The following is a 17978-nucleotide window of genomic DNA, read 5'->3' on the forward strand; positions in this document are numbered from 1 at the left end:
ACGGACCGCGAGATCGTGACCTGGCTGAAGTCGGACGCTTAACCGACTGCGCCTCCCAGGCGCCCCATCATTATTTATTTATTTTAGAGAGAGATAGCAGGAAAAAGGGACAAAGGGGGGGAGAGGGAGAGAAAGAGAGAGAGAGAGAGAGAGAGAGAGAGGATCCTAAGCAGGCTCCATGCTCAGCACAGAGCCCAGTGTGGGGCTCAATCCCACGACCCTGGGATCATGACTTGAGCCAAAGTCAAGGGTCAGAAGCTCAACTGACTGAGCCACCCACGCACCCTAAATGGGGGGGTCTTTGAGAGAATAGAGAGAGACAACGGCTGAGGCTAAAGGCCTGGTATAAGGCAGGGAGCGTTGGAAGAGGGACTGGCTGAGAGGAAAGCAAGGAGCACTGGATTTGTCAGCTAGTGCTGGTGGGACATCCAGGTGGAGTGGTGTGTTGGCAGACTTGGAATTTGGGAGAGGGGTAAAGATCAGTGATTTTCAAAAGGATGTGAGGTCATTAAGTGCATTTTTGATATTCAAGAACCAAGGTAATGGGGTTGGTTCATCCCTGGCCTTCCATAGACACAGACAAATTAAGTTGTATTTCACAACACACAGTCTCTTTCCATGACTGGTTTTTTTTGTTTTTTTTTTTTTTCATTAGAAATATGACTTAAAATGGCAAAGTATTAATGTGAACTAATCTGTAATTGTTACTGTTTGTTAAGAAATGCCACAAGCCAGAACGTTTAAAAAAACTCAAATGCAGATGTACATTTCAGTTTTCGTGTCATTATTTGTTAGTAATACTAATCCTTTCTCTTTCCTTAATTTCTGTTTTCAGCTTAAACTCTGATTCTTTCTCTCACGGCTCTCATGTCTTGGAAAGGCCTGGATTCAAGCATGCTACCTTTATGCACATGTACATAGACATATACCCTTGTCTTGTCTATGATTGCTTTTTATTTGTGGTGTAGCATGGTAGAGGTCAGCTTTCCCTGCACACTAATCACTTTTCTGCTTCCTTTTCCTTTTCTTGACATGAGAGAAAAATTACTTTCTGTTCCATATCACCTGACCAAATCTGGACATCACAAAGATTACAGCAATTTCATACATGTTCATAGGCAGTGTGCAAGCAGATAAAGCGCCTTCCAATTGGAAGCTTCTCTGATCACTATTTGACAATAATTGATTCTTAGCATGACTATATCTCCTGGGTTTTAGATCTTCTAACCCAGTCCCCTTCAATGAAGTTTCTTTCTTTGGCTCAGGATATTTAAATAAATGGGTTTTTTTTTTAATTAAAAGAAAAAACACATTGAAGTAAAACGTAATTCAGTTTGCAACAAGACCATAGTTTTATTACAAATACGTAGAGTCAAAATCACTTAGGCTACGAAATATTTGAAAATAAAATTTCACATATAACCATTTAGTTTTGTGTTCTTATAATGTAATATGGCATCCAGTACTGTCAGACGTGTGTTTCCCGTGGCGCCTCTAAAGATTGCTCCTCAGGCCTAAGTGCCTTCAAGGCCCATGCTGCCACAAGGACAGGTGATAGCCTTGTGTGCCCCCCAGTCTGTGTCTGAGCTGAATGCTGTTTGTAGCACTGCTCCATTGCCTTATGGCGGTCTGATATTTTGTCAGTCATACTCGAAGAGGCTGAGTCAGCCACCATGGAATGGTATTTTCAGTCCCCTTCACAATAATTTCTTGTAGTAGTTGATGAGCTCACCTATATGGCAGTTAGGCTTGATTATTAAAATGGTCAGGTGGGAGTGCCTGGGTGGATCATTTGGTTAAGCAGCTGACTCTTGATTTCAGCTCAGGGCATGATCTCATAGTTAGTGAGTTCGATCCCTGCATCGAGCTCTATGCTCACAGCGTGGAGCCTGCTTTGGATCTTCTGTCTCCCTCTCTCTACCCCTCCCTCACTCACACATGATCTTCTCTCCCTTTCTCTCTCTCTCTCTCTCTCTCTCTCTCTCACTATCTCCCTCCCCCCCACTCTCTTTCTCTCTCTCTCTCAAAAATAAATAAATATTAAAAAAAATGGTCAAGCTCTCTGTACCTATGACCCTATAATATTTGTTCAATGGCTCAACTTTTGGTAGTGCAGGGATTTGCACCCCAGTGATTACTCAGGTCCAAGAGGACCTTAGTACTCCAGCAATTGTTGATACACATGTTCACATATTGTTTAAGATTGTCCTTCTCAGGGGGCACCTGGGTGGCTCAGTTGGTTGGGCGTCTGACTTCGGCTCAGGTCATGATCTCACACTCCGTGAGTTCGAGCCCCGCATCGGGCTCTGTGCTGACAGCTCAGAGACTGGAGCCTACTTCGGATTCTGTATCTCCCTCTCTCTGCTGCTCCCCTGCTCACGCTGTTTCTCTCTCTGTCTCAAAAATAAATAAAAACATTAAAAAAAAAAAAAGATTGTCCTTCTCAGGGTTCTTGAAGGAATTGTTCTGTCTCTTGTTCCCACAGGTGTACATTTTCAGAGTATCATGTACATATGATTTAGATTCTAATTTGTGTGTGTGTGTGTGTGTGTGTGTGTGCGCACACGCGCGCGCGCGCCTGTGTCGTAGGTGTAGAAAATGAGTTGTAATGAGCCTGGCTTCAAGTAGGGATTGACTGCCTTTCAAAACCTCTTAATTGATAGCCATGCTTTGTCATTTGTTGTTAGGTATGATTCACAGGTACTGCTGATGCAGAGGCTGAACGTGCTCTTCAGGCCTCACACCTCTATCTTAGATTGAATCATGTAGTATTGTTATTTTACAAATGTTTAACTCCACCTGGAGCCTGATGCCATTGGATGCCAACTTCTGTTAGGTTTTCTGCTTTTTTTTCTCAGTGTCTCAACAATCCGTGTCAGTCTGACAAAGGAGATATCAGTGACAAGTTATACATAGTACAAATCAAGATTTTCTGTTAGAGAGGATTTTGCTAAAGCAAGGGGATGGGTATTTTTTGTCCTGTTATCTTTTTTTATAGTAAAAATTATCTATAACCTCTTGCTGATGTATTAGTTTTCAGGGCAACATCATCAACTAGCAGCACTTTTTGAATGTTTGTCTTATAAAAAGCCTGACATTTTTTGGGTGGAAAAGTGCACCAAGGTTTAATAGAATTTTAGGATTAGAAGGGACTGGGAGATTTCTTCTAATCCCACAACAATCATAATCATTCCCCAAAGCTACTGTGTGCTGAACCAGAGCTTCCCCTAATGTCTGAGGGAAGCCAGGTGAATGGACCTCAGGGTTCTAAACCTCTGAGTGATAGCACTCACCTGCTCTATCCTCAAACCACAGAATGATAGGACGACTGTGGACACCTTAAAATGCCTCCAAAATGAGTAACAACCCATCTTCCTTGCCTTCATGTCACAGGGGCTTAGATGTACCTGGCTTCAGTCATAATCCTTATACACATCTCTTATAATTCTAGTTTCTGCACATCGTTATCTTCCTTACCAAGTGTCCAATCCCTTGTAATCTGGCCAGCCTCATCACTGCTCTCTCCAAGGCTACCAAACCTAGTGACCTTCTTGCCAACTTCATTCCCCCTAACTATACTAGGATGCCAATTCTGGAAACTCTTTAACACCTTGGCTTTCGTCCGTCACCTTCCTTGGTTCTCCTCCTGTCTCTTCTAGGACTGCTTCTTAGTCCACTTTTGTAGGCTCTTCTCAAGCAAGTTCTGCCCTTGGCCCTGGTACCTACATGGATGATGTCAACCGTTCTCACAGATGCAACTGTTTATCTGCACATATGACTGACTCATCCAAAGTCCTTGTTTGAGATTCTGATTCTTCACTTCCAACTGTGAATGTAGAGTATTCCATACTCCTGTGAACCTCACCAGTACTGCCATCTGGTCATCTTCCTCCTAAACCATCCTCATCAAGATTCTGTACATTCGCTTATGTGTCACCATCCTCCAGATCACCCAATCCTTGTGAATGGTCCTTTCATATCCAAACAGCTTTGAAGAGGGAAGCCAAGAAAGCATAGTGTGGTAGAAGACAAGAGGGGAAAGTAGGAAGTAGTGACAGAAGCTGCCAGAAATCAAGTAAGATAGGACCAAACGTGGTCAGATGGCTTTATCAACAAGGAGATTGTTGGCAAAAGAAGTGTCAGTGAGGTGGATGGGGAGGTGGAGGAGTCAGACTTCAAGGTGAGTGAGTAGGACCACAGGAAATGGAGAGACAGAGAATATGAACAAGAAGGATAATTGTCTCAAGCAAGTTGGCTTTGAAGAGGAAAAGCAAGTTGGAGGAGTGGTTGTAAGAAGAAAAGATTTCCTTTTTCCTTCTTATAATGATAGGAGAGGCTTGAGTCTATTCAAATACAGTTGGGAAGAAGCCAGTAGAGAGAGATAGAAGGAGAGTGAGAGACAGACAGAGAGAGAGTGCACACAAAGATAACAGACAGAGATAAAAGAAGCAAAGAGGGGATGGCTTCCAAGAGGAGAGATGCACTCTGAGAAGGTGGAAGGACACCACACACATTGTAGGGAGGAATGAGTGTAGATGCAAGTGAGTTTGTCAGTTTGATGGCAAAGAGATAAGGGAGTTCTTATCTGATGCTTTCTATTTTCTCCTTGAAGAAGGACATGAAGTGATCTCAGGAGCGGGAAGGTGTTGGAGGAGAGACTTAAGGAGGGGGCAGAAGTTTGAGAAATTGGGCTACTGAGGGAGACAGGGAAAGATTCGTGGGTGGCTTTGAGAATCCTGTCGAGGACAGTGATGTGGTGGTCTGAGTATTATTCGGCAGCCTGGAATAGGTATAGGAAGGGGGACATTTGGATTCATGTAGGATTGGAGTTTTGGCTGGGCAATTGATGACAAGAATGAATCTAGACTACCTGGGAAAGAAGGGAAGAAAAGGTGGAGTTCAGGAGGTCTTTAGAAATGATAAGGTCAGGGAATGGAGAGGTCAAGATGCTAAATGGATGCTGAAGAGGCCCAGATGATCGAGGATGCTCAGTGAATGGAGGCAGATAGTATTTGGAGAGGGGAGGAGCATGTGGCCTGAGGGTGTGTTTGTCAAAGCAGCAGAGATTCTCATAAAGGATGGAGGAACAATTGGGAAGGACTGTGTCTTTAGAGTTGGGTAGGGCTCCAGTAAGGGGAAGAAGATGGAGAGAATGTTCTGTGAAGAGTTGGTTGACCATAGAACCACTCTAGAGGGAAAAATGGAAAGGTTTGATTGGGGCAAGGGAAAGGAAGCATAAAGTAGCACTCAGAGAAGGTAGAGCAGCTCAAGGAATTACATTTTGGCACATAAAACATGGTGGGTTTAGGGGACCGCAGAAGTAGCCCCAGCTTTCCCACTTACACTCAGGTTCTGTTGAAGCCAACCCTGTCCTGGATTAACAACATCACAGAGAGCATGTATGTCTCAAGGGACTGTGGAAGGAGTCCACTCATACAACTGACAGCCTTCCTAATATTTTGCTTGTACATGGGGCATTTCTGTTACTACTTGTCAAATTTGTTCTTAAAACAAAGCTGGGTCAGTGACCTCTCAGTGGCCTGCTGTGTGGATCTTTTTACATAGCAGTATTTCTCAGCCCTACCTGTACAATAGAATCTCCTGCGAAACTTTTAATACATAGTAATGCCTGGGGATCCAGACCAATTATATCAGAACCTCTGGTGATGAGGCCTCTAGAGTCTGGACAGTTAGTTTTCTTAAAAGCTCCCTTGGTCATTCTAATGTGTAAACTAGGCCTTAGACTACCCAGTATGTGGTCCACCAGCCAACAACATCAGTACTACTTGGGAGCTTGATAGAAATGGAGAATCTCAGGCCCCTACCCTTGACCTACCTACTGAATCATAACCTGCATGTTAATAAAAGCTCCTTCCCCAGCTGATACCTAAGAACATTAAAGTTTGAGAAGCCCTGCCTTGAAACAATGCCAATGCCAGGGTCCCACCTCTAGATTCTGATTTTACTGATCTGGGTTGTGACATGGGAATCAGGAGTTATAAGACTTCCCAGATATTTCTAACTTGCAGCCAAGTTTAAGATCCCCCACCTTACAGCATCTAGCAAAGCATCAGGAGAGGTGCCTGGTGCATTTTTATTCAACCGGGTGGATCAGCCTCATCTTTGTTTAACGATTTCTGACCTTTATTTAACTTACTAATGAACTCTGTTTGCTTCTCATTTGGGGGAAAAACTGCCTGTCATACGCTTGCAGCAGGAACATCATTTCTCCTCATCTTTGAAGATGCTACTGGGAGGCTTGGTAACTAATAAGACAGGAAATACTGCCCAACCTAAGGCCCGTTACATAAAGACCTGATCATTTATTAAAGAAAAAAAAATGGCCAATAGGAGCATCATTACAGAATGCTAACCTCCTCCGTATCAAATTGAGACAAGCAACCTTCCTGATTAGTTATTTCTTTAGTCTCTTCTCAGGCCATGTTTGAAATGATACTTAAAGAACTCTACAGCTTTCTTTAGGCTGACTGATTGCACAAGTCAAACAACAGTAATTAGTTTACTGAAATGTTGGGTTACTACTATTATAGGAATTAAGACACAACACATGTTATTTTAGACCTGAGTTTCCAAAGTACAACACTAGCTTGAAAGTGAAAATTTTAAAGAAAAACTTGACAAGTCTTTTAAGATTTCATTGTGCTGTATGAGTTTGAAGGTGAAAAAAATTTTTTTAAACACCTCATTTAGAACACATGCAACTCAGATGTTTGAATAGTCAAATCGCCCATTTCCATGTGGGTGGTTAAATATCATGAAGAACAAAAGGTTATTATTGGTGAAGACTTCCCCCAACTTTTTGTTTCTCAATTCAAACATATGAAAGTATGAATCACTTTTCTACCACTGATGGTTGAAATTTGGTTTAAGAATTATTAAAACTAAATTGGTGCCAAGACAAAAGCTTTTCAAGTTTTTATAAAGAAAAATATGTCAATAGTCTTTTAAAATTATACAGGCTTCAGGGGCACCTGAGTGGCTCAGTCAGTTAAGTGACCGACTCTTGATTTCAGCTCAGGTCATGCTCTCACAGTTTGTGAGTTTGAGCCCCGTATCCGACTCTGCACTGTGTCAGCGCAGAGCCTGCTTGGAATTCTCTCTCCCTCTCTCTTTGCCCCTACTCCACTCATGCTATCTCTCTCAAAATAAATAAACAAACATAAAAATGTTTTAAAAAGAAAAATAAATGAAATTATACAGACTTCAGAAAACAAAGATTTTGATTCCATTAGCCTTGACATTAGTCTACAAGAAAGGTGGCCATTCATTGTTTTAAATTCAATAGTGAACATTTCAGTGGATTTACTGCAATTGGAATTCCACAAGATCATGTTTTTCTTTTTAGGAAGCCAAAACAAAACTATCAAGGCTTGAAAAACTATGTTATCTTCTCCATGTTCTCTGGGTGGGAATTACCCATAGAACAGTTCCCTGCCCTCCACTCTCAGGCCTCAGATATATTTCTTTAACATTTTCCTTTCTTAACAGTTCAAGGTAATCTGTGTTCTAGATTCTACCTACTGGCATACTAAAAGTGCTACCCAAGCATTAGGAGGCATACTATTGAAGTAAACTAGACAACATCATGCATATCCCCTAGTAGGCAGGAGATAGGAGATGGTCTCTTCCTAATTGCACTGGAGGTTTTCAGAGCTCTTCAATAATGGCTGAAATCTTCAAAGCAGGTGTGTTACATAAGAGAGAACCCCAGTCATTCATCATCTGGCACCTATGTCATTGTCTGGAGTGCCATATGAAGAGAGGTTAAATTTGCAATTTAGTTGGAATTTAAAATGTTATAGAAAATTTCAATTATTCAATTTGTGCCGATGGACGGTTGAGACCAAGATTCATGTATTGTGCATTGTGACCCGGTAGGTTCATAGATCAGGGATGAATTTTAAAATATTGCATAATAGGGTCAATTGAAATCCAACTACTCTACTTGGATACACAGTGTCTAATACGCCACATGGATGCACGCTTAGTGTTGAATGATGAAAATGACATTCATGGAGGGATTTACAAGAAAGAAGTGGATTTTATTATTGTGGTCACTGCTGGTTTGCACCTTCCTGGGGAGCTTTGAAGGTGTAATCTGAAACCAGCCCCATATGCAGAGAGCAGGGAGAGACGGAAGAAAGACGCAGGCCATTCAGATTGGTAGGTGGAAGGTTTTATAAGTAAGGACACTTACATAAAAGGTTTATCTTGGGTGGCCAGAAGCCAAATAGGTCTCTGTACCCACCAGCCAAATGTTAAAAGTTTATATAGAGGACTTAACTGAGTTCAGTCATGTATACCATCCAGATGGCCTCAACAATACATCACTATCTCAAGGCTATGTCCTTAGGGCAGCTTCTGGAAGCAGGAAGGGCAAGTGGAACACACATTTCAAGGACAGGGGAGGGAATGAGGAGGCTCCAATTGCCCAAGTGCAGCTCACAGATCAGCTGGTGTCTGTGTCCTCTTGATGACCTTCCCCAACACTCTGTGACCAGCTCTTACAATCTCATGGGGCCTCCTCTTCTGCAATGGGACCTGAGCAGTCAGCAAGGGGTTTCACTAGCATGAAGCTGGCTCTTTCGGTAGCCATCTGGCTGCATAGGAGGGAGATACCACGCCAACAGAATGGACACATGCAAGAGAAAACACAGATTAAGACAATGATCCCCAAAGTTAGTCACAGCTTTTTCCACTGACAGCTCCGTGATTCTAACCACTGATTTATTAAGTTCCTTAGGTTGGGAGCTGGATCACTCAGGGCATTCACTGGTGTCTTCATGTGATTTAATAAAGATGATACGTTAGCAGACTCGTCAGGAATGAGCAACATTCTATTTGGATAATGGCAGAGATACCTCCCTGTGAGGCAGTAATAATGTCCAAGGCCATCCTATTTTGGAAGACAGTTTTTCTCATAGAGACATTTCAGTGTTTGGTAAGGACAGGCTCTGTTGGCTATCATTCAAGGCTTGCTGAATGAATTTACTAAGAGCTTCTGTGTGTCCTATAACATCCTCCAGGCCAATGGAGGGACAGAGACTGTGGCCAAATGATTGTACCCGTGGAAAAAAAGACACCCACCTTTCTGAGGAGAGGGAAGTTGGCAGTTTTAGGAACGTGGCCCTTGACCTGGTTGTGCATAGCATACGTGTTGGCTGGGGGGAGGCAGCCTGTCAGGCATGAGGAGATGGGCTGGGGGGTGCGATATGCCAGACTGGGACCCCCACCTTCTCCCCTCTTTGAGTGGTGAATGTTCTGTTTCAGGCATACTGCATCTCAACAGTCTGGCCTGCAGCAGGACAGTGGGATCCCAGTGAAGATTGAGTAGTTCTCCCTCACCCAGGGGTGTGAAGTAACTCAGCCATCCCAGAAGGACATCCCATTGCAGTTTCCAGTAGATAACTCCTTTCCCAGGTGTGGTGGGGCTTGGTGTTCTCAGCAGCATAGCATGTTGACTCACAACGAGAGTGGGGACAATGGCTGTTTCCTGCAACTTCCCTACCTTTATGGTATTGGGTACCTTGGCAAGCATCCCCAGTCTGGCATATGGGGCAGCAGGCCCTACTGGTTGATCATTCAAATGCATTAAAGCCTGGAACAGTGCTTTAGCCCACTGGACCAAGGTGGTTTTACCTTTAATTTAATCTGCTGCTTTAATATTCCATTTTTCCTTTCTACCAACATTCCCTGCTGTTTGAGGTTATATGGGAGATGGAACTGCCATTCAATGCCATGTAATTTTGCCTAGTCTCACACATCATGACCTTTGGAATGTGACTCCAGATCACTGTCTGGTCACTGAGGGCTTCCTTATGTGTACTTAGCTTCTTTAATCCCTTGACGGTGGTAGCCTGCTTTGTGTGGTGACGGGACAGCTTGGGTTAGGCCAGATGTTGTATCTGTACAAACAAAGGCCTCACCTTTAGCCTAGATCCCCATGCTTTTGCACATGCTATTCCTCTAACTGGAATTGTCCCATTTGGTAAACTCCTACATACGTTACAAGAGTCACCTTCAACTTCATCCTCTTGATTCAGCCTGCCTTGAGCTGTCTTCCTGAGTGGTTTATTTTGTTTACACCTTTGCTCATAACAACACTGTGTTATATGCCTTGCCTTCCTCCACATTTCTTCTAGACTGAGCTCCTTTAATGCAGGGTCCATGGGTGGCCTATTCATCTTTGTGGTCATCTCACCAAGAGCTGTGCCTGGCACGCGGTAACTACTCCTGAGAGACTTAACGAATGAATGAATGAATGAATGAATGAATGAATGAATGAATGTGGGCCTCCCCAAATGTCTAATTCAGTTACCAGGAAGGGACTTGGAAACTGGAAGAACTGGACTGCCTCATTAAGCCAAGCTAGGGCCTAGTTTTTCTTTCCAGCTTCAAGGGGTAGTAACTCAGTGCCTGTTATTATGTCTTGCAACTTCTTCTCTTCCCTCTGTTCCCAAACTTGATACAATATTCTCACATGCTGGTGCATAATAATCCTCAGATCTGACTGGGAGTAGGGGTGGGGGACATAACATATTCCAAAATTTATTCATGATTTTCACCATTAACATGGGAGCCAAACGTAATATAGAGGTCACAGATAAAATCTTCTTAAGGTTTTGAAGTCCATTTGAAGTTTAGGGTGTAGTTTCTAACATTAATTGCTGCTCTCCAAGAAAGGCTTCTCCTGTTGAATTGAATGGCATGGTTTGCAAAATATTGTATTAAGTTTAAAGAAAGGCCACAATATGTGTAACCTTGTATTGCCTTAAAAATAACCTTATTATGCACATTAAAACACATAGATTTCCTTTCCGGTGTGATTGCTTTGTTTGATCAAATTGAAAGTTGGGTTTTCTATTTTGGCATTATGCCTTGTTTCCTTAGACAAAATGAAATTGTTCCATTATAGCAAATAGAAGCTTGATAATGGTTTGATTCTAGTTTTAGTTGGAATGCTGATCGCAGAATATTTGCCATTCCAGTCTTGTTCCTAAGCAGTGTGATTTCCAATAGAGACGGGGAGCTAGGCCTGGATTACAATCTTTAGACACTTGAGTGGTTGAAACCCCATGAGAGTTTCAAACCAAAGCTCTCTCCGAGGCAGAAAGGGTGCTACTTTCCTGCTGTCAGCCAGCAAGGAATACTTAGCTCATTGCAGGTCCCCATAGAAACAAAACACAGAAAGAAATGTGCCCCTCAGGTTCAATCTCAGCTCCTCTTGGGTGAGCACGCATTTGGAGGTTGATAAGCAGCTAACACTTGGAGCTTCTTCCTTTCTTGTTTCTCGAGTGGACTGATCTAAGGCATCGGCATTATCTTTTTTCTTTTCTTTAAGGCTTCCTCACAGCAATGAGGCAGGAAGTGACCCGCGCCCACAAAGGCTGGGCCCTGGACTCTGTGACCATCCACAACGAAGTTCTGCGGCAGACCAAGGAGGAGATCACATCACCCCCCGTGGTAGGCACCACTGGGCAAATAGCAGGGGCAGTTCTGGAACCAGTGTTGCAAGTTCACATTCTGCTTAAAACTGACCGATGAGTGCCTCGGTTAAGACCTGTTGAGATGCAGTATGCCTGAAACAGAACATTCACCACTCAAAGAGGGGAGAAGGTGGGGGTCCCGGTCTGGCATATCGCACCCCCCAGCCCATCTCCTCATGCCTGACAGGCTGCCTCCCCCCAGCCAACACATATGCTATGCACAACCAGGTCAAGGGCCACGTTCCTAAAACTGCCAACTTCCCTCTCCTCAGAAAGGTGGGTGTCTTTTTTTCCACAGGTACAATCATTTGGCCACAGTCTCTGTCCCTCCATTGGCCTGGAGGATGTTATAGGACACACAGAAGCTCTTAGTAAATTCATTCAGCGAGCTCCAAGTGGTAGCTGCGTATCAACCTCCAAATGCATGCCCACCCAAGAGGAGTTGAGATTGAACCTCAGCTTTGTAGGTGGGGTTTCCTCAGTCGTAACCAGGAGACTTTGACGCTGAAACCTCCTCCATTTGCTGGGGCAGGAATTAATGCCAAGCACTGGAACTCCCCAGACAGCCTTTCTTTACAATGACAAGTTACACTTGTGTCTGCTAAAAAAGGGTTTTCCACGCGTCTCCTGCTGCAGCTGTGGGCTGCTCACAGACTGGACGAGTGTGGAGGGCAGTAGAGACCAATAGTATTGGCAGTCCTGAGCTCTGGGCCAGTTCCAGCAGTGCCCCCACTAGCTGCGGGACCCCTTGGTGGAGGGACCCCTGGAGGGGAGAAGAGCAGGGGCCCCGAGGTAAGCAGACACCATTGAGAGCCACTGCTTGGCACTTACCTGCTCTGTGAACTTGGGCAAGTTCTTTAATTTTTTGACCTCAACTTCTTCCTCTGTGACATAAGGCCAGTAATTCAACCTCATGAAAGATGGTTGTGCCAATTCAATGGAATCATTTAGGACCCCACATAGGTACTCAATAAATCTTAGCCCCGTTTTCCCTTCCTCTGTGACTTTCACTCCCTCAATTGCCAAAGAAGAAGCCTGGACCAGATGAATTCCAAATTCTGGCCCTTTCTGCCACTTTACAGCAAGGGTTGCCTCCTTCTAGCATCCAATGCCTGTCCTCACTCTGTCTGCCATCTCACCAGAAGCACACCAGTATATTTCCACCAGCGATCTCTCCATTCAAGTAGACCTAAGCTATTTCAATCATGCCCTTCCAGATTCTTCCGGCGTTTTCTCATCATGCAATTCCAAAGTCATGTCCACATTTGTAGGTATTTGTTAGAGCAGTACTGAGATATGTATGTGTTTCCTAAGGCTGTTGCAACAAAGTACCACAAATTGAGTGGCTTAAAACAACAGCAGTTTATTTCCTCAGAGTTTGGGTGGCCAGAGGTCTGAAATCAAGGTGTTGGCAGAGTTGGTTTCTTCCAAAGGCTCTGGGGGGGGGGGGAGGGGGGAGGGAATCTGTCCCATGTCTCTCTCTCAGCTTCTGATGGTTGCAGGCAGTCCTTGGTATCCCTTGGCTGATAGTGGTAACACTTCAGTCTCTGCCTCCATTATCACATGGCCTTCTTCCCTATGTGTACCTCTGGGTATCCCCTCCTCTTCTTACAAGAACACCAGTCATATTGGGTTTAGAGCCCACCTTAATTCAGTATGACCTGAACTAATTAGATCTGAAAAGGCCCTACTTCCAAATGGTCACATTCTGAGATCCTAAGTGGACATGAATTTTTGGGTGACACTATTGCAAAGTTCTGAGATTAAAAGGAACCTAGAAGGGATACAGTTTACCGTCGGATGGTATCTAAATTTTATATCGTTCATGTAGTAATTGTCACTACCAATGATGGTAATCATACATATGTCCTGATTTTCTGGGATTGCCCATTTTACTGTCAAACCATGTACTTTAGGTTTTGGTCCCCAAAATATGGTCCTCATACGCTTGGGTCACATGAGGGGGATTCCAGGAAACGCTTGGCAATTAATTTCACTCTCTCTTATAATAAGTCTACATTTGCTTCCCCTTAGCTACTCCTCATTGGAAAGGAAAAATGGTTAGCATCTTCTACCTAGATATATCTTATGGGCTTACATGATTATCAGAGTTTCCTGTGATTCCCTTTAGCCTTTCTTTTCTTACTGAATATGTGTTCTATGGCTCCCCATGGCCTATAACGTAAAGTTCAAACTCTTCAGTTTGACATCTGTAGTCTTCCATGGTCAAGCCCTAACTTATTTTATGACCATTAAACTCTCTGCTAAATAAAATGCCTGGGCTTTCCTACGCATCCTACCTATCTTTGTACTATATTGCTCCTGCCTGGATGCCTGCCCTCTCTCCTCTTTCTTTCCAAAAGCAGCCCACCCTTCAAAGCTGTCTCTTCCACAAAGACCCTCAAGCACTCCAGCCCAAGGTGGCCTTTCACCTCAAGTCACTGCACTTAGTCTCAGTCATGCTGGTCACCAGGCAGCCTCTCTAAAAAGTGTGTGCTTGTATTCAGTTCATGTCTCTCTCCCTGATTTAATGGTGAAGACCTCAAGGGCAGGGCCCCTTTGTGTGAAAGAGAGACACAGGATGACAAGCGCCACTGTTGAACTAACACACCCCCTCCCTGACTATGAGGCCTGCTCGCCTTCTACCACAACTGGCCTCTGGGGGCGCTCTGACTCTCCTGCTCTCTGGGTCTGGCTGCACAACTCTCACTGAATGACTGAGATGGTTAGAGCGGCATGTTGGCTAGGCTGGCACAGGCTGAGGTCCCGCATGGCGCCCGGCTCCAAATCCTGTTCCTTGTTCTGACCCTACATGACAGACCGGGCCTCTCTGAGACTTTTATCTCTGCGCACAGGTGATTTGGTGCTGCTAGCTAAGTCTGTCGTCCCCAGCGGGCTAGCCCTCTGCTCAAATAAGCAATAATGGCATGTTTCCACAGCCCTTATGGCCTCAAGATAGGCCACAGGAGAAAATGGGGCTCAGTATTTTACTCATGCAATGCACCCAGTGGTATTTGTTCTTCTGGTGGCATTTTAAGACTGGTGTATGTCTTCTTTCTAAACTGATGACCTTTATTACAGTAATGAATGTCCATCTCACAGCGCCTAAGTTTTTAAAAAATCCTATTACCTCGTGCTTGACTCTTCCAGGAAGGTGTGTATATTTATGGGCTCTACATGGATGGAGCAGCCTGGGACAGACGGAATGGGAAGCTTACAGAATCCACTCCCAAGGTGCTCTTCACACAGCTGCCTGTGCTGCATATCTTTGCCATTAATTCCATCGCGCCCAAGGACCCCAAGCTGTATGTGTGTCCTATTTACAAGAAACCGAGGCGTACTGACTTGACCTTCATCACCGTGGTGTACCTGCGAACAGTTTTGTCCCCAGATCACTGGATCCTGAGAGGAGTGGCTCTTTTGTGTGACATCAAGTAAATTCACTTCCACTTATTGAGGGCACCTGAGCCATGTACCCAGGCAGTGCTATTGAGAGGCCTGGCGCTTTGTGTCTTTTCTCCCTGGTAATTGCTTGATTACTCTTTTTAAATTAAAAAGTTGATACTCTACAATCACGTGCGTGTGTGTGTGTGTGTGTGTTTCCTTATATCAATATTCGAAAAGACAATTCTAATGTAATGCATTATCCCAGGCAATCATATTCCATTATAATCATTTTATGTAGATAAAGCCCTTCCTTCATGTTAGAGCATTGGAAGGTTTAAATTTTTCTAAAAATCCAAAACAAAGTATTAATTTGTTGTATCCTGAAAGGGGCATGATAGATGCAAACTTTTCTCTCAAATAAAAACCGCATTGCCCTGGAATAAAATCTACCCCTGTGTATGTCTGTGCTAATGTGCTATCCACTGCCTGTTTGGGTTTGGCCTTGACTCCGTGCTTGTGAAATGGAAACTGAAGGGGTCCAGTCAGTACCCCTTAGGAGTTACAGCTGTGTGGTGTGACATGTTTGAGACAGCAAATCCACTGGGATGGCTGCTCTTGTCATTTATTTTACTTTTATTTAATATATTTTATTTTATTTTTGAGAGCTTTTGAGGCCCGGAGAACTCTGAGTCTTCAGCTCTCTCCCCCCCCCCCCCCACCAACCCCAACTCTGCAGGAGATAATGAAGTGCACATTTCTAGGCAGCAAATGGAGAAGGAAAAACAAACTCCATCAAACGAAATTGGGTTACATGCAGAATGCCTTAAAAAGCCAAGTCTTTAAAAAGTGAAGCTATTTCTTACTCTGTAGCTGGTCTGAAACTCAGCATTAACCTTTATTTCCTGCTAAAGGAAATTGTCAATTTAACAAAACAGATGAGGTCCTATTTGAATGTTCACGCAGCTTCAGGATAGTGAAGTGTCTCCACTGGCCTTCTCGTCTAGAATTCTCTTGCTCACCCTCAGCTAAATTCACCAATTTCATTCCCCCTGTCTATTCTGAAGGAAGGGAGCATTTCATGTTGCCTTGATCTCCTATCATCCTTCTGTCACTCTGATCAGAGATGCCAATGAGAGACAGAACAAGATGGCCAAGCAGCAGCCTGGGTTGAGGCATCCAGGGAAGACCCCAGAAAAAATCCCCCCATAGTCTAGGATACTTTCCAACAGAAGAAAATATATTATGGAACGCACGTTAGAGTAGTGGCCTCTGCTATGCTCTGATACTGATTCAATGTCAAAGCCATAGAACTTTCCAGGGCAGTTTGAAAACTAAAGTAACCAAGCCCCCAGCCCAAATGTTTTTTGGTATTTCCCTTGCCCAATAGACACACTAAAGAAAAGGATGGAATTCTCTGGAAAGAATGTTCTCCTGAACGGAGGCTAGAATTTGGAAGTTCCTGCTGCTCTGGGGGAGCACAGAGGAAGTAAAGTGCATTATAGCACATCAACCTGCAGGTCCCAAGATAACACACACACACACACACACACACACACACACACACTTTATTCATATTCCTGTCCAGTTGCTAAAACGATTGAAGGCAAACTGCATAGTCTAAACCCCTGGATCACGGTAGGCTTTCAGAGAATAACAATGAGGTTCCGTGTTCCCTAATGACTTTAACATCTTATGGAAAATTGGGAAAGAGATGGAAAGATGTGAATCTAGAGAGGGTATAGATGAGACTGTTTAAAGCCACAGACCATCTCCTGGGAACTTTTCACTGATTATTTTGTTCTGTGTCAGCACGGAGGAGAGAGAGAGAGGGAGGCTGAGGCCACCCTAGGAATGAGTGCCTGCTACCCAAGCCATGCCTCAAAATGCTCTTCTCTATCGGAGGTGCTTCTCAGTTATCCCCAGTTTTGCAGAGCTGGCTGGGGCCCAGTTCTGCTTTCTTTGGGCTCATTAAATGGTTTCATTAGACATTTTGAGCCATTGAACTTCCATAAACACATAACCATTTTCTCAGCAAAATTGTTGCTCTTTCACTAATTATGTAATTTGCCACACTTGAGTGAAGGAGACCTGGTGAGCATAAAGAGCAAAGCATGAGGACAGGATGGTCAAGCTAACTGAAGCTGGGAGGGAGGCAGAGTAATTTTTTTGCCTCCTCGGAATCAGCCCACAGATTCTCATTTTGGTCTCGGCAAAATGAGCAACGAGATTTGTACCTTCGTTGATTTAAAATGTTATTTTAGTTTGGACTCTGAATAAAAATAAGACCAAAGGAGAAGTGTCTAAAGACATGTCTTCTAAAAGGGATTGGTCCTGTGAGTGATGTTGCATGAATGAGCCCCACTCTTTGCTGTCAGAGACCTCAGATGAATAGGGGATTCACCTGCAATGTGAGTATGACTTGGGGCCGTGACGTATGAAAGAATGGTTAAAGAAGTCCAGGGGTAAGGGATGCACTTGAAGACAAACTAATATTTCAGTTGGGTCTTGGTCTTTCCATTGATGGTCCCAAAATGGTACCAAGATAGTAGATGAATGTATTCCAAGGAAGGGAAAAGCATGAGGGGGAGAATGGTATGCAGATGGGAAGCTACATTTAGAGCCAGAGGCCCGGCCAGGTAGTGCCCTCCTCAAGAGCTTTCAGTGAGTTTCCATCACTCCAAATACCAAAGCCCTCCATGAGCTGGCCTGAAATAAAATTTCTTCCTTGTAGTCCACTACCACGCAGTTTGCTCAGTTATGACTATTTGATGTTCCCTGAGCATCACACATACTTTCATCCTCATATTGTTTCCTTATCAAGGAAACCTCTCCCATGTAGAACAACTGGAACCTTCCTACACTGCTGGAGGCAATGTAAAATGGGACCACCATTTTGGAAAACAGCTGGACAGTTTCTTAAAAGTTAAATTTCTTACACCTCTGTGTAATTTCTTACACTGTTAAATTTCTTACACTGTTAAAAAATTAAATTTCTTACACTGTTGACTGAACCAGCTACCATATGACCTAGAAACTTCACTCTTGGATATTTACCCAAGGAAATAAAAGCATTGTGCATACAAA

The 17978-nt window shown here is 43.8% G+C and overlaps 1 protein-coding gene across 5 annotated transcripts in view; it reads left to right on the forward strand.

Annotated features, from left to right (window-relative positions):
• Positions 1–15343, forward strand: part of DNAH8 (dynein axonemal heavy chain 8) — a 334161-nt gene extending 318818 nt beyond the window's left edge. For all 5 annotated transcript variants that reach the window (XM_045498070.1, XM_045498067.1, XM_045498069.1 and 2 more), the window contains 2 exons: positions 11363–11484; positions 14658–15343. In XM_045498070.1, the coding sequence (XP_045354026.1) occupies positions 11363–11484; positions 14658–14945 (410 nt within the window). In that variant the 3' untranslated portion in view covers positions 14946–15343. The remainder of the gene's footprint in view (positions 1–11362; positions 11485–14657) is intronic.
• The last annotated feature ends 2635 nt before the right edge of the window (positions 15344–17978 follow it).

The sequence above is a fragment of the Leopardus geoffroyi genome, chromosome B2 (assembly GCF_018350155.1).
Source record: "Leopardus geoffroyi isolate Oge1 chromosome B2, O.geoffroyi_Oge1_pat1.0, whole genome shotgun sequence".
Classification (NCBI taxonomy): Eukaryota; Metazoa; Chordata; class Mammalia; order Carnivora; family Felidae; genus Leopardus; species Leopardus geoffroyi.